This window comes from Bos javanicus, chromosome 16 (assembly GCF_032452875.1).
Source record: "Bos javanicus breed banteng chromosome 16, ARS-OSU_banteng_1.0, whole genome shotgun sequence".
Lineage (NCBI taxonomy): Eukaryota > Metazoa > Chordata > Mammalia > Artiodactyla > Bovidae > Bos > Bos javanicus.
This window is the reverse complement of record NC_083883.1, coordinates 39,589,987-39,607,565: the sequence shown is the minus strand read 5'-3', so window position 1 is coordinate 39,607,565 and position 17,579 is coordinate 39,589,987. Positions and strand designations below refer to the sequence as shown.

General features: G+C 41.9%; 1 protein-coding gene across 1 annotated transcript in view; it reads right to left on the bottom strand.

Annotated features, from left to right (window-relative positions):
• The window catches only part of LOC133227736 (dimethylaniline monooxygenase [N-oxide-forming] 4), a 38,995-nt gene extending 22,910 nt beyond the window's left edge, over positions 1 to 16,085 (bottom strand). The window contains exons 1-4 of the mRNA XM_061382598.1: positions 15,741 to 16,085; positions 10,485 to 10,624; positions 5,374 to 5,562; positions 4,587 to 4,749 (exon numbers count right to left, since the gene is read on the bottom strand). Coding sequence (XP_061238582.1) covers positions 4,587 to 4,749; positions 5,374 to 5,562; positions 10,485 to 10,616 — 484 coding nt within the window. The 5' untranslated portion in view covers positions 10,617 to 10,624; positions 15,741 to 16,085. The remainder of the gene's footprint in view (positions 1 to 4,586; positions 4,750 to 5,373; positions 5,563 to 10,484; positions 10,625 to 15,740) is intronic.
• Between the last annotated feature and the right edge of the window lie 1,494 nt (positions 16,086 to 17,579).

The window sequence follows — 17,579 nt, the reverse complement described above, 5'->3', positions numbered from 1 at the left end:
GGAGCAGGTGGGCAAAGGACTTGCAGGAGGAAGAGAGTCAGAGAGGAACAGAGGGAACAGTCAGAGGAAGAGAGTAGCCAAGTACACTATCTTTTTCCTATGGCCGCAGTCAGCACAAAGCAGGCACCGGCTGAGGAAGGGGAGAAACCTCTCACCATTACAGGTAACTGCAAGTTTTTACTATTACACAACATAGAATATTTCAGTTATAAAAATGAGAAGTTGGGGGAAATCCCTGGAGGTCCAGTGCTTAGGACTCTGTGCTTCCACAACAGGGGGCATGGGTTTGATCCCTGCCCCTGGTTAAGGAACTAAGATTCTGCATGCTGTGTGGCAAAGACAAAAAAAAAAAAAGATGACAGAGGACTTTTTATTATTTGAGAGTGAGCATAAAATTGGTGGGAATGGCCTGCAATTGCAACCAAGGGCGGGAGAAGGACAAGCCCCACAGATGAGTCCTGCAGGCATATTACGAGACAAAACACAATTGGTTAATAACTGTACCTTACACGACCTTTACTTTCAACATTGTACAACTCAAGGCACTGTTTCCTGTTTTAGGCTTAGGAGATGTGAGGATAAAAGGCAGTCTCTAAGCTCAAGGACTTCATCCTTGAGCAAGAAATAGGTAAACAGACAATAGCTAACTAACAGGCTGCCATCTCTGGGATCGCACAGAGTTGGACACGACTAAAGCGACTTAGCAGCAGCAGCAGCAACTAACATTTACTCAGCCCTTACTAGCAAGTCCCAGACACTCTGCTAAGGACTTTATATATGTTAATTAATTTAAACCTCACAACAACCCTACAAGGTGAACAATATTATGATTCAGTTTTACTAATGCTGAGAAAAAGACACAGAGGTTAAGCAACTTGCTCAAGGCCATACAGTAAGTAGCAGTGCCTGGAGAAGTCAGGCCCCTGGAGTCATCTGCCCCTGGAGCTTGGCTGACAAGCATGCTACTATACTGCTTCACAGAACAGGAGGTGTTATAATGGCTCCAATGGGGCATCAGCCTGGACTGAACCAGGGCAGGCATCCTGGAGGAGGTGAATTTTTTTTCCAAAGAATGCCATTAGAAAGATGATTAGGAATTTGAAAAGGGAAGCACTAGATAGTTTCAAGAAGAGGGAAAAGCCTGTGCCCCAAATGCATTAGGGAGTGGGGCTTCAATCCATTTACTGGGGTTTGGCTGGAGAGAAGCTTGCTGAAGGCTCGACCTTGGTTCATAGATTTTGTATGTACCTAACACAATGCTTTTCAAATAATAGATTCTCCATAACTGCCTATTTGAGTAGGGCACCCAAGAAAAAGTGTAGCATGCATAGGTAATTCTAAATCAATGATTATGTCAATAATGCATTGCCCTTCCCTCCAAAGGAATCTATTTGGTAAATCAAAACTACTAATTCAGAAAAAGGGGGTCTGCCCAGGGGTGTAAGGCTTGGTTTGCCTTGTCACCAAATATCTCTGGAGTACTTTGCTACTGTGGTTTATTCATCTTATACTTATCCCCCTAATGTTATGTGTTAGAAAATGCTTAGCTACTACCTTAGGAGAAGGAAGACCAGGCATTTGAAGTCCATGTACACCACTGACAAAGTTCGATGACATTTGTTAATACTTGATTAAGTATAACTAGGCATTTGTGATCATTAATCTGTAACTAGTATTTAAAGAGTCACTCTTACACAACTTCTGAGTGTGGGAGAGAGAAGAATGATGAGTGGTGACCTGCAGAACTGGACTTTGTGCTCCCTGTCCTGTGATTCCTGTGTGGGCTCTGGGAGGATTCAGCTCTCTGAGGTTATAACTGAGGCCAGGGTTATAACTTAACTAAGAGGGAGAAACACTTCTTAATCTGGGGAATCACAGGTTTCTTTCAAGCAATTTTCAGATAGTGGATAATAACTTACAAAAAAGGTCATGATTCATAAAGTAGTAGCTGTTGTTTACAGAGAGTTTATTGTGGGCTCTGTGTTATACTGTTTTATTTTTAAATTTTGTTTGTAAAGATTTTTATTGGAGTATAGTTGCTTTACAATGTTGTTAGTTTCTACATTACAGCAAAGTGAATCAGCTATGTCATGTCATGTGAAAGTCGCTCAGTTGCCCCATGAACTGTATGTAGCCCGCTAGGCTCCTCTGTCCATGGAACTTCCCAGGCAAGAATACTGGAGTGGGTTGCCATGCCTTCCTCCGGGGATCTTCCTGACCCAGGGATAGAACCCATGTCTCTTACGTCTCCTGCACTTGCAGGCGGGTTCTTTACCGCTAGTGTCACCTGGGAAACCCAAATCGGCTAAACATGTACATATACCCCTCCTTTTTGGATTTCCTTCCCATTTAAGTCACCACAGAGCATAGAGAAAGAGGAGGGTTCCCTGAGCTATGCAGTAGGTTCTCATTAGTTATCTATTTAATATATAGTATCAATAGTGTATATATGTCCATTTTAATCTCCCAATTCATCCCACCCCCTTTTTTCCCCTTTGGTATTTTAAAATATATAAAACAAAAGCAACAACAGTAATAAAGCAAGCCAATGTTCTGGGAAACAATCATGTTTGTCATATAATGTTTTGAAGGACCCAAGAAGGAGCCAAAATTATTTATTAGATTTTAGGGTCTCATGGTTGTATTGGTCTAGCCCAAGTATGAGGAGGCCCTGTTGTATCAGTGTCAAATCATAGAATCTTCATACAGGAAACAGATTTACATTCTGTTTCTGCCTGCCGTTCACCAACTATGTGCAATATTTTGGGTTATTTTTTCCTTTGGGGCTATATTTCATAGTATTTCACATTTAATCCTCATCAATATTCTGAAATAGGAATTTGTATTTCCACTTTGCTGAGGCTTAGGCAGGTTATGTTTATCCAAGATTATGCAAAGAGCACCAGGGTCTGGATCCAGAACTTTGTTCATAACCATTATGCTAAATGCTACTTATCCAGGGCCATTGTCTGCAGGGAACCATTGTTGTTATTGTTTGGTCGCTGAGTTGTGTCTGACTCGGCAAACTGGAACTTCCCAGAAACCTTACACCATATCCACTCACCAAGGTACCTCACTCTGGAAACATGGAGGAAATTGGGATTATCTTTCTTGCTGTCCCATGCAACAGACTCTTCTAAAGTCTGGTCATAAACCAAAAGCCCCCTCAGGATAAGTCTCTAAAATCTGTATGTGTGAGTTTTTTCCTTTGCCAATACTGGGTTTTAGGGCAAAATAGAGGGGGGCCTCAATATTTCTCTTATAATAATTCCTCCCCTACCTCTCTGAGGTCATTAAAGTTTTCCCCATAGAAACATTGTTATGAGTCAGTTATATATTCCTTTAGTACCAGGTGATTGTCTGTTTAGCCCTTAGATTAACAGCAAGCCTGAAGCTGGCCCACAATTTACAACATTGCTTCTTTGCAAAATTATATATTGAAGTCTCCCTCGACCCCTAAAATATTTAAAAAAATAGAATATCTTGTTAATTTGAGATTATGTTCATCAGATTTATTTCATATTTTATTGGCTAAGGCTGGCAAACTTTGTTCTTTACATCTTCCTTTCCTAAAAGTTCTTTTCATTCCTCAGAGAAGTTTCAAAAATTCATACTCCACTGCCTTTAGGGCCACTTATAAGTAACAGAAGAAGAGTAGTTTTGCTACATTTTAGTAATCCTCATTTGACCTCAAAAGATGGAGTTTTGCCAATTGTGAGTATATTAAAAAGAATGTGCTATTGAATCAAAAGCATTTACAAAGGGGAATTTCTAGAACTGCTTTGTGTGGATAGTTTAGGAGGTGGATGGATTATTATTGTGATGATTTTTTAAAAAATTAATTACTTTTATTTTTGGCTGTGCTGGGTCTTCACTGCTGCAGGTGGGCTTTCTCTAGTTGCGGTGAGAGTGTACTATCTTCTATCTAGATGCAGTGCGCAGGCTTCTCATTGCAGTGGCTTCACGTGTTGCGGAGCCTGGGCTCTAGATGGATGGGCTTCAGTAGTTGTGGTGTGTGGGCTTTTAGTTGCCCTGCAGCACATGGGCTATTCCTGGAGCAGGGATCAAATCCGTTCCCCTGCTTTGGCAGGCAGATTCCCAACCACTGGACCACTTGGGAAGTCTGAAATGATTATCTTGAAGGGTGACAATATTTCTTTATATGTATCATTTCTGGGCTAGTTCCTAAAAAAAATTCTCTCAAATTTCCTTATACTGTCACTTCTTTTAAGTTATTGAATTTCAGTTCACTTCTGATTCAAATGACCTGTAATTTAATGATAAAATTCAAATCCTATCCTTTTTCATGACAGATCTGATGGTTTTGAGCCCTATGTGATCACTAAACTTGAATCAGATAGGCATGATAAAACTTAAATGATAACATCAGCATTTATATTTATAAGTACATAAAAAACCCTGACACCTGTATAGTACTTCAGTCTTTCAAAGTTATTTGGTACATATTATTTCTGAGGGTAAACATAAAGTTGTCTAGAATCATGAGAAAGTTTTTCCAATTACAAATCAGTAACTTCCCATAGAACCTGGAAGAGCAGGCATGGTTTCATGTAGAAATGACTCACCAGGAAATGACTCCAGAGGTAAACGGGGATTCAGGAAATGTCCAGTGCAAACCATGACAGCATCAAAGACAGCTCTGTCCTGCCTCCCCTCTGTCTCTGTGACAACATCCCATTGACCAGTTTCAGAGAAGTCAGGACGCTTTGTTATGCTGCACACGGTGGTCTGAAAGCAAAAGACAGACACTCGTTTTCCACCAGTCATCTCGGGACTTCATGCAATGACTGTATGGTAACCGTGTTTGTTATTTCAAGTGGGTCTAGTAAGTCTCATGTTAGAAGGCCTTTCAATATTGGTTTATCTTCTCCCTTGAGAAGTTAAATAACTTGTGCAAAGTCTCAAAAGTGGTCATAAAGATTAGGACCCAAAACATCCGAATGATTTCACTGCAAGGAAGAAACATTCAGTTTTTATTTCTGGTGAGAAGAAGACGAGTTAAAATATTGAATGTTGGAAAAATTTAGGAAAATGAGTTTTGACCCATTATAATTTCTGTGGCTCAGACTTCTAGTTATTTCTTTCCAATGGGTTTCATGAATAAAATCCAGTTTTCCTTTCCTCTGAAAAAAATTCTAAATTTCATCCTGAATGAGACTTTGGATTTAGAAAAAGAACCAGGAAATTCAGTATTTTAGTGACTTCAGTAAAACATGAACAGCAGGATTTTTATCTGCCTTATTCATATAGAGAGAAAATTAAGAAGAAGTTTTCTTAGGCATCCCATTTGAATTAGATTGGTGAATGGGCCAGCCCCTATTCATTAACCTTCCATAACCCAAGCCATCTTACCTTAAACTGAATGTATTTCAGAAGGTCAAAGTGCTCAGCAAACTCTTGGAGGTAGTTCCAAAATTTTTCATGGTTCATGAAATTAGGATAATCTTCTTGGAAAGGGAAGTCACTGTAACATGACATTTCTTTGCAGACATTCGTCACTAATGACTTGTAGACCCTAGTCATCCCATCTTTAGAAGTTTCCTGTGTACAAGCACAGTTAACTTGATGGGGTGGGCTGAGGGGGATAGGAGGAAGAGAACAGAGATCACCAGCAGCTAGCATTCTACATGTCATTCCAAAGAGTTTCTGGAAAATTTAGCATTGGATCCCCCTGCTATAGATATAAAAAATCACTGGTGGGGTTGAATTGTTAAATATAATATCTTCGTCAAACTACAAAGAAGCTAGCAACATTTAACAGGGCTCTGCAGGACTAACAGTGTCTTTAAACAGTTCCATGAACGTGGGCCCATGGTCCATCTTCCTTGTCTTCTCCTTCTTCCCTTGCCATGATTACTCCCTCCTCTCAGGTTCTGGGCCTCTTCTTCTTGCCTTTGCTTAAGGAATTCCTCACAAAGTTTTCTAGTTATTGTCTATGTATATATTCAACCACTCTTTCTCATCCACACTTAAAATACTGAAGACTCAAATTTTCAAAACAACCCCCGCTTTCAACTTATATTGAAGGAGGAAATAGAACAGGCTCCATCTTGAAGGCAGGACTCCATCTTGGGCAGGACTGTGGACTTGAGCTATATGCCCAGTATCTATGGAAACGATATACCAACTGGAAAACCAAACCCTCGGAAGGAAGAGTCCCAGGGCTCATACCTAGATTTTCCATGCCTAAAAGAATACCCTAATTATCTGTGTAACTGAATAGAATCATACATTCTATTATGCTTACTGGGCTATGACCACAGGCCTATTGATAATTGTCCACTGTTAACTACCTAGGCTTAAGGCATACGAATCACAGGTTAACTTTGATTGTATCTTTCTTTTCCTTTGTTCAGACTAGTTTCAGGGAATTTGGGGAGGTGGGTTTGGGCACGTACACTTAGGGTATATAAGGTTTTCACAAAAACTCGTCGGGGTCCTTGGCTAAGAGGAGACTCTGCCTTGGGCCCGCCGGTGTAATAAACTGCACTCCACTATTGCATTGTCCTTCTGAGTGAGTTTGTTTCCTGGAATGTGTGGCTAAAACAAAATCCTCTTACAACCATGTCTCTCTCTGTCTCATCTCAATTTTCATGAAGGGGGTCATCACACACTGACAGCCTCTGTTTTCTCCTGGACTCCTCAACTCCTTGTCTTATCTTGGTCTTTGCCATCCAAAAACAAAATGAAAAGACCTATATTAAGGACACCAATGAACTTGTTCAAAGCTAATCTCTATTTCTTCTTCAAGTCTCTTTCTTTGCTATCACATTCTCTAAGAAGCCTTCCATAACCCTATAGATCTTCACAAGGTAGCTATCGTACCTGCTGCCCCAACCTAGTACCCTGTACTTTGAGCACAGAATCGATGACACTGCATTACAATGATGTGTTTACAGTTTCTGTTCCCACTAGATTCTAAGGAGGGTTGGGGCCCTGTCTATCTTGTTCCCTGTGTGTCCTGGGAGAGGGACATCACAAATACTTGAATGAATGGAAATGAATATTACCATTGCATTTTTGGAAAAAAATATGTGTATGACTGAAAGAAATTACATCAAAATTTAAATAGTGTTAATTTATTTAGTGCTCAGGAGTATTGATATTATATTTAATTTATATTTTTTCTTTTCTTTTTTTTTTTGGCCTGGCCTCATGGCATATGGGATCTTAGTTTCCCAACCAGGGAATGAACCCACGCCCTTTGCAGAGGAAGTGTGAAGTCTGAATCATTGGACTACCAGGGAAGTCCTGTATTTTTTCTTTTGTTTAACTCAATATTATTTTTTTATTTTTAAATTTATTTTTATTGGAGTATAGTTGCTTTACAACGTTGTGTCAGTTTCTGCTGTACAGCAAACTGAATCAGTCATATATACACATACACCCACTCTTCTCTCGATTTCCTTCCCATTTAGGTCACTACAGAACATTGAGTAGAGTTCTGTGTGCTATACAGTAGCGATATTACTTTCTAAAATTAGTTTATATCACTAGTTTATATCATTAGTTTATAATAGGAGAAGGAAACCAAGCCAACCATAGTGTTAGGGGAAGCACACTGATTCAAACTGCCCACCCTGGCCAGGCACCATAGTAACCATTTGCATGAGTTGTTTTATGACAGGAGATACTGATAAGGAATACGGAACTAATAAGCCACCACCAAATGGAAGAGTTGCCTAGTTGCTGAGTCGTGTCAGGCTTGGATGCCACCATTCTCAAAACAATGTCTGCTGGAAGTTAGTAACTGCAACCTTACTTTTTATAAAACTAGGCAACTGGCTACCTGGCTACAAGTCTCTCTGAAGTCTTTCTCCCAAAAGGAGACGCCGTGTATTCGTCCACTTCCAAGAATCCTCGCTAGCATCCATCTTGGCTGAGCGATGCGTGCACCACCAGGAAAGACTCTGAATTAGAGTGATTGGCCAAAGACCACCCGGAAACTAACCCCATCACCATAAAACCCAAGACTGCAAGCCACGGGGCAGAGCTGTTCTCCTGGGTTCTCTTACCCTACAGCCCTCCACCCGGGTGCCCTTTCCCAATAAAATCTCTTGCTTTGTCAGTAGATGTGTCTCCTTGGACAATTCATTTCCGAGTGTTAGGCAAGAGCCCAGTTTTGGGCCCTGGAAGGGGTCCCCCTTCCTGCAACAATAGGGTCAAATAGCAGAAAAGTACACAAACCAGACCGAATATTTTCTTCCATACTGACCTTTGGTGGCTTAATGAGGCCCACAGTACACCAGAAAAAAAATTTTTTTTTTTTTTTTCCCCCCAGTATATTATGGGTTTCCCTGATGGCTCAGAAAATTCTTTCCCTGGTGGTAAAGAATCTGCCTGCAATGCGGGAGACCTGAGTTCGATCCCTGGGTTGGAAAGATCCCCTGGAGGAGGGCATGGCAACCCACTCCAGTATTCTTGACTGGAGAATCACCATGGACAGAGGAGTCTGGCAGGCTACAGTCGATAGGGTTACAAAGAGTCAGACATGACTGAATGACTAAGCACAGCACAGTACACTATAATCCTAGAGTTGTGATCATTTACATACATTTGCTTATTCTGTTTTCTTCACCATTCATCCAAGACTGGCAAATGCCACTTCCTCCATGCAAGCTTCCCTCATTCATACCAGTGTGAAGTACCTCCCCAGCCCTGAGCTCCTGCCAAATGCTGCTCTTCCCTTCCCCCTGAAGCACTTACTACTTGGGCCTCCATCTTTTGACACCTTATACCCTACCAGGGGCAGATCCCTTTATTCCCACTGAAGACCCTGATATTCCCAGTAACCAGGACCAATTCTGGCCAGAGGCATGTGTGAGAGGGTAGCAGGTAGGAAGGCTAGGGGTCTCCAAATGGAGGAAATAGGCTGCAAATGTCAAACGTCTTTTATCTCTCTCTTAAGTGGTAGGAGGAAACAAACTACACAAGTCAGATTTTTTTCCTTTCTCTATACAAAATTGAAAGAGTTCCTTTAAAATTCTGTGTTGCCACGACGACACCTGGTTCCACCTGAACTCAACTTTTTTCAAACCTTGAGGTAACCAATGCGTTTTTCTTATGGAAATATTTTTCTTAAGTTATGTTAATGAACTATATTTACCCTAGACTCTGTCTTTCTTCAAGTAGGTTTGCCTAAGGCTCAGAACCAGTATGTTTTATTCATGTAAATATTCTCTTAAGCTATGTTAATGAGACTATGTATTTGCTTAGAATTTGCTAGGTATTTGCTTGCCTTTCTTCCAAGATTCATGCCAATCACTTTATGGCCTGGGACAACTCACCTTGTGCCAATGTTATCTCAAAATGAATGTTGTGGGTAAGGGGCCTGGTGCCAGTCTCTGAGTTTTGAGACATTTCCTTTCTCTAACTAGCAACCTGCTAGTAGCTATATAACTTCCTGCTAAAGACTAGCAGGGGGCACTCTTTCTTCCCCCTTCTGATGTCTATGTCAGAAGCTTTCTCTCTCTTTTATACTTTAATAAAACTTTATCACACAAAAGCTCTGAGCAATTAAGCCTCATCACTGGCCCTGGATTGAATTCCTCTCCTATGAAGGCCAAGAATCTCCAGTGTCTTTCACGACTCAGCAACAACCTATCATGTGACATTTAGTCATTTCCAGCCCTACTTCCTGATGCTCAAGTCACCTAATGGCTGGCCGAACCTTGAGCATACACCCTGGGCTGCACACTCCACTCTTAAGAGAAATAGTGCCTGGGTTGTTGTTCTTCTGATAATGTAAAAACTACCCCCTAGACCTAACAAGGTCTGGATTCTTGCCTCTCCTTGCCAATTCTCTTCCAAAAGACATGAACAATGCCTTGGGGCTGGGGATCCATCCCCTGCTGCCAACTTCTGTCCTTCTTAAGGTGCCATCTGCTTCACATTCACCAGTGAGATTCAGCTTACCCAATGTGATACTCTGCTACTTTGTCTTAGAATGTTCCTGGTGCAGAAATCATCATAACTTTCAATCCTATGTTTGTGTATCAGACTTAACTCTTTCTTCCTCTTTCCTCCAAATTCTCTTGCCCCTACCCTGCCAATTCTTCAGGTTCATCACCTATCAGACTGCGTCCTGCGTGGGGTCAGCACAACACCATACACAAAGTTGTGATGCTGCAATGAGTGGCTCCCTTAATGATCACCATGCATGTGTGTTCACTCATGTCCATCTCTTTTGAGACCCCATGGACTACAGCCCACCAGGTTCCTCTGTCCGTGGGATTTCCCAGGCAGAATACTGGCGTGGATTGCCATTTCCTTTTCTGGGGGATCTTCCCTGACCCAGGGATCGAACCCTCATCTCTTTCTTTGGCAAGCGGATTCTTTACCACTGAGCAACCTGGGAAGCTCTTAATGATCACCAAGATAGACTACAGCCACCATGCCTGGGCAGGGACAAAGCAAATGGCCAGATTATAGTTGGTGAAGGTGGGAGGGTATGAACTACGCACAGTAAACTTCCATAGTCCGCCGATGTCATTACTTCTTTCAAAGCAGATGGGCTCCAGGTGTTCATCCAAGCAGCATTTGATGGAGGACAGGCCACTCACACCAGCTCCGATCACTGCAACTCTCTTGGCCATGGTGTGTTCTGTATGATACAGATTAAGCAGAGCTTCTTTGTTTGACAAGGCTAGAAGGGAGCCCTTGTCACAGAATTCAACTTTCACAATGATATAGATACCCTCCTTTTGTTTCTGAGCTAAGGCAGAATCATAATTTGGCTAAATATGAGGGCTCTGAAATAAGACTGTTTCAGCCAGGATGCTGGCTTCATTTATTTATCTTGGGCTAGTTGTTTATCCTTTCTGTGCCTCAGTTTTCTCATCAGTACAATGAGAGGGGAAATAATAATGCCTATCTAAAATAGGCATTGTCCTGAAATTAAATGACCGAGATATGTTGGAAAAGTTGTAGAAGTGTGTCTGCTACATAGTAAGTACTCAGTTAAATTTTGCTCTTATTATTAGCTAGTTAAGCCAAGACCTAGCACCAAATACTTAATCAGCATTCATTTCCCACTTCCCTAATGACTTTCCTTCTTTTCCTCTCTTCTTTCTGGAAAAGGCAGCTCACACAGATAAAATTTATCAACATTTGGGAACACATAGATAGACACAACCTGTTGCTTCCTTTGGATTGAGGAGTAAAAGGTCTTGATCCCCTTAAGACTTTATATTCCCTCAGTATTAAAAACACTTTGCTATCACCTAACCCTCCCAAAATCCTAGGAACTGCAACCAGCAAAAATGTTCATTTTTATTTAAAGCATCTAAAGTCCTAAAGAGTAGCTAGTTATGGGTCATGTCCTGCCAGCAAAAAAGATACTACATTAATTGAGGGGAAGTTCTTAACTTTGAACAATGAAAGCTTGACTGACTGTAATACAGAACTAAGTCCCCAGGGAAATCCATATGGCACATTCTAGAGACCAAGATGAGATCACATGGAAATGGGGATGTTATCCTTGTCAGGAAAGATTGGAGGAAGCATGAAGGTGTCATGACAATTTATATCAGATTTTTAAAATTGTAGTTTTGGGCATCTGCAGATGTCAACATACATTTTTCTTTGATCAGATGGGTTAACACTAAGTTAATTCCAGCGAATCAGGTTTATGCCGCATGGAAGGCTTTGAAGTGTCAGGTGGACTCAGGTGTAACTGCTGAGTCTTTGAACATGACTTAAGGCCAGTCTGCTAGTAAGAGGCTGAGTCGAGAGAGACTCTAGATATCTGAGTATGAGTCTGGATGTGCACATCTCACTGGGATGAGAGTCTGAAGTGTCCCATGATTTCTGCTCCTGAGCCTCTTCCCTAATTTGAGCTCAGGTTTGCTGCCATGCTTTCTGGTTGGGTTTGTGGTGGGGGGTTTGTCCTCAGGGCTTTGCAGTTTCTCTATAGCCAAATCAGAATCCCCAGGCACAAGAAGAGTGAGTGTCAGTAAAGGAGGTGGTTGGAGGAAAAGGGCTCAGGATTGGTTGGTTTGCATTCAAAAGGTCACCCTCCCAGGAGGGTGGTTTACTACCTCAAGGAACTGCCTAAGCCTGGGAGCAGCAGCCCCTTTGGCATCAGCAAGGCCTTAACTGTCAAAGCACCAAAATATAGAAAATAAAGAGGTATGGTTAATTGCTGGGAGCCAGCGTGAGGAGCTCCACCCGTGGCAAAGGTCATGAGGAAGGAGGCTCGGCATACGCAAAGGCGGGATCGAGCCTCAGGAGTCCCCCTGGAAATTCTCGAGCATCTACCCCCCAAAACCAGAGTCTGCCTACTTTACTGCTTTGTGCTCTCACCTCTGACTTTACTGGGGGTTGTCCCCCACCACCATCTCACTCTCTCTGATAAAGAATTAACTTACAGCTCCAGTTAATAAGCTCCTGGGCATTAGGAGTGTTTAAATCCAAACCCCTTAGATAGCTCTCTAACTCGCCTGACAAGTTTACCCCGACTCCTACAGCTATGCATACGATTGTTTACAGTCTCTCAGCCTCGAGAGGCACGGCACGGGGAAGCTTAAGATATTCAAATAGCTTAGAGCCTCTCAGAGAGTTAGAAACTGTCAGAATAAAACTAGTAAGATTTCATTGATGAGCCCATGCTTGCTGCCAAGTTTCCACATCCCCTGTATTGTATCCTTGAATGTGTATTAATTAATATAGTTGGTATGTAGAAAAAATAAGTAGTGCCCTTGGTGTTAGCAACTTTAGACCCTTAAGGTAATAAATTCTTTCCTTTGTTGTAAACCCACTACACCTCTGCCCTATAGGAATGCAACTTTATGTAACACCTCCGGAGGATGGCCCCAAACCTTAAAATAATTACTCAGAGAAAATAAGTCTTATGGTTGACAAACCTTTGTCAAGAGTCATAAAATGTTAATAGGCCTTCTGGCCAGAAGATGATGTACATCACCTAAACCATTTGTATACGATAAATTTGCAGGAAAGAAACCCTGGTTTTGATAAGGATCAAAGACTGCTGACTTTGCATGGTTTCAAACCCCCTATTATCCTCTATGTACAACTTATGGTATAAAAGCCCCTGTTGAAAATAAAGCTACGGGCCTTGCTCACCAAAGCTTGGTCTCCCCATGTCATTCTTTCTTTTCACATTCCAGCTGAGTCTCCATCTGGAGCGTGGAGGTCCTCTGCGACCATTTATTTGCCTGGGCTTCTAGGACCCACTCGAGAAGGTGCCTAAGGTGGGGCACCTTCCGCTATTCGAGAGGGCACCTGCGGCCTCTGTGGTCAGAGCTAACCTGATGTCATAGGTTATATTGATTTTCTGCCTAAACCAAGCTATTCAGCCTCTTTTCTCCACTGAATTTTCCTACTGAGCTATCCTCATTTTGTTACTATTTATATCTCTAATTAATATTTAAATAAAGCTATACGCTATTGTATCCAGTGAACTCGCTGAAGCCGTCTCCCCTTCGAATACCCTGGATCAGCCGGGGCTGGACCGCGGCAGTTAATACAAGTGAGAAAGGGGAAAGCTCTGGGAAAAAAATAAAAAATAACCCCTTGGCACAATTACAAAGGGAGTTAGTGACTTTACAGGGGCAGAAGAAGACTTCTGAGCCCTTGGAACCCTCAGACTTACCTGGTTCCAGAGGAGGACATAGGGACTTGCAGCATCAGAGGGCTTTTCCAGGCTTGCCTGTTTCAAAATCTTACTTGCCATCCCGCCCTTTGTAAGGTTGAGAACTTCCTGCCTGGCTTCATTATTTAAAGCAAAATTTACACTCTTCCCCCTCGAGACTTTTGGTTTATTTAGGAGTCTCTTTTTGATTTTGGGAGAGTTGAGTAGTCTGCAGTAAGAATGGACTCTGGAGGCAGCAGAACTGGGTTTGAACTCTGTCTCTGCAACTGACGAGCCATGTGCCCCCCCAAACAACCCACTTACACACTTTAAGATTTACTGTTTGCAAATAAGAAACACAGTCACACGGAAGGATCGTTTGAGTCTGAAACTGTGATAATAATTACACAAAACTGCCTAGCACCAAATATTTACAGGATTCATTTCCCACCTCCCTAACCATTCCCTCTTTTCCTCTCTTCTTTCTGGAAAAGACGTCTCACACAGATAAAATTTATCAACAAGTTGGAAACACATAGGCAAACACACCTATGGCTTCCTTTGGACTGGAGAGTAAAAGGTCTGCTGCTGCTGCTGCTGCTGCTAAGTCACTTCAGTCGTGTCCGACTCTGTGAGACCCCATAGACGGCAGCCCACCAGGCTCCCCTGTCCCTGGGATTCTCCAGGCAAGAACACTGGAGTGGGTTGCCATTTCCTTCTCCAATGCATGAAAGTGAAAAGTGAAAGTGAAGTCGCTCAGTCGTGCCGACTCTTAGCGACCCCATGGACTGCAGCCTACCAGACTCCTCAGTCCATGGGATTTTCCAGGCAAGAGTACTGGAGTGGGTTGCCATTGCCTTCTCCGAGTAAAAGGTCTAGATAGCTTTTATTCATAAATAAATGGCCTCCACCGATAAGAACACATACACTTCCAGGGCACAAGGGAGAAGTCTGGAATTGGCAGATCTCGCTGTGCTGTGTTTTTGCAATAATAAGATGAAAGAAATAGTTGTTAAGTGATCTGGTTAAAATGCAAAATATGCTGCAGTGAACAGACTGGCAGCAAATTAATTCACTCCACACATGCACTCTATGTAACTCTAAGGGCAGATACTGAGCCAAGTTTGGGGGCCCCCAGAATAATTAAGAATCAGTGACTAAATAACAGTAATAAATACAGACCCAGTGACTGTCCACAAGAAGATGCCACTATATAGACAGGGGCTGACACATATGGTATCAGGCAATATGTCCTATAACAGCAGCATGCTCTGGGTACAAATGCTTGCAGACATTCTTGGGCTGCTTATCTACGCCTGGAGACCTAGCTAAAGACACGTACTAGGCTGTGTTTTTCCTGAGCAAAAACACCCAAGTGCCAGATAATTGATGCCCCAAATAGACATAAATTGAAAGGCAGGCGAGAATACTGCAGGTTTGACGGTCTAGGAGGACATAGTACTGCTAAGCTCTTTGTAAACTGTAAGAGTGTGCTATAATCGTAAGGTCCATTGTAGGTCAAAGGTTGCTGATATTTAGTTCCTTAATAGAAGAAGCCCTAATCAACTGAGTTGGATTTTTGAACAACAGGAAAACCCTATCCCATACCTGACACACCATAAAATGTAGCAGTCATTTTTGAGACATGGAGAGACTTGGATGATTAGCAAATCATACAGCTGATATGATTTATATGAATTTGGACTTCGATCTGTTTATATTTCTTATTATTTCACTCTACCAGTGTTCTTCCTTTGCTACCCTATTTCCGAACCTGACACTTGTGGAATATTTTGTGTTTCTCAGTGACAGGCAATTCCATCTCATCCAAAAGATGAAATCAGAAAGGAGCCTGGAATCACAGACAGTCCCACGATTCTGTTATTCTCTCCACATCTTCCTTCTGGGTGGCTTCTTCCTACAGCATAACTTTGTTTCCTTAAGAAGTTCCTTTGCTTCCTGGTTTTCTCCCTAATTCTGCTGCCTTAACCCTAATCAAGAGACTCTGCAAAGAGAGGATCACACTTAGTTCTAAGGAGTGCACTCACCAAGGGGAATATTTACCTTCTGTGAAATCAGCTTCTGGAAACATTTCCCCATTAAAAGAAAAAAAATCCAGGACACTTACCTTGTTGGCACAGAGAGGTAATTTTACAAATTATTTCTCAAAGCCAATAGCCAAAGACAGTGTTTGTCTTAAAAAAAAAAAAAAAATCCAAATCCAAAGTCTTTGCTCTAAAAGAAGATAAAAAATAAAAGGAATGCTGACTTTAATCAAAGTGCTCTCAGTTTAAAACAAAAACTGCCGTTTTTCCTGTCATGCTGATGACAGGAAATATACTCGCTGAGGGAAAAAAAGAAGTTGTGTAGGGCACCAGTTGAAACTTCCGTGATCTCGAGGGAGCGTTCAATGACGAATTAGAATAGAGTTGTCGGATTGGAAAGCCACAAGCGACTTCTGCCCCTTTCGCCCATCCTCCTAAACGTCACAGTTCCGACGGAGCTCTAAACTTAAAGGGGAGCACGTGGTAAGCGGCTGCTCTTCTCACGGTAGCCTTTAGAGGGCGCCAAATCACCCCAAACCACAATCCCCAGTGACTTGGGCGTTCTGCTTAACCAAATTGTGACTCTTGAGAATTAGTCTCTTGAACTATTACAGGAACTGTGCATAGAAGAAGGCCAATTAGGTGACTGTTGTGTCATCAAGTTCTCCCAAGTAGGGTTAGTTCCCTAACCCTAAAAGTATGATTTCAAAATTCAGAATTTATAAGGAATTTAAGCAGCTTCATCTTTTCAGAAAATGTCAGCAGAGGGAGCTGGTAAAACATGTTTGAAAAAGCTTAAAATTGGTTTTAGATGTTAGCCTAGGGCACAAGAAGAGAAATAATTACATAAGCACTGGCAATAATAAAATAATAGAATACAGCCATGAAATTAAAAGATGCTTACTCCTTGGAAGGAAAATTATGACCAACCTAGATAGCATATTAAAAAGCAGAGACATTACTTTGCCAACAAAGGTCCGTCTAGTCAAGGCTATGGTTTTTCCAGTGGTCATGTATGGATGTGAGAGTTGGACTGTGAAGAAAGCTGAGCGCCAAAGAATTGATGCTTTTGAACTGTGGTGTTGGAGAAGACTCTTGAGGGTCTCTTGGACTGCAAGGAGATCCAACCAGTCCACCCCAAAGGAGATCAGTCCTGTGTGTTCTTTGGAAGGAATGATGCTAAAGCTGAAACTCCAGTACTTTGGCCACCTCATGCGAAGAGTTGACTCATTGGAAAAGACTCTGATGCTGGGAGGGATTGGGGGCAGGAGGAGAAGGGGACGACAGAGGATGAGATGGCTGGATGGCATCACCGACTCGATGAACGTGAGTTTGAGTGAACTCCGGGAGTTGGTGATGGACAGGGAGGCCTGGCGTGCTGCAATTCATGGGGCCGCAAAGAGTCAGACATGACTGAGTGACTGAACTGAACTGAAATTCCTTTTAATAGAAATCACAACCTCAAATTTTTATATAAAATCTTCTCTTGGCAACAAACTAATTTTTACTTTGAAAAATATTAAGCCCAGAGGAAAGTTGAAAAAACAATCTGATTAATGTGCATCAACATATCCCTTACCCATTTCATCAACTAGTAACCTCTTGACACATTGGCATTTTCTTCATCTCTCTTTCTCTTTCTCCACACACATGTACCCAGAGACACAGACACATATACACCTAAACACACAGATCTGAAAGTAGTCTTCAAACATCAGGATGCCATCAGAATATTTCAGCATGTATTTCATAAAAGTAAGGGCATTTCCCCACAGAATCATTATCATTACCACATCCAAGTCAATATAACTTCAGTATCATCCAACATACAGTCCACTTTCAAATTTCTCCAGTTGTCCCCAAAAATGTTCTCATCCAGTGGTGTACTGGAGCTCGTCTGCACAAAGGGAATACGTATGTCT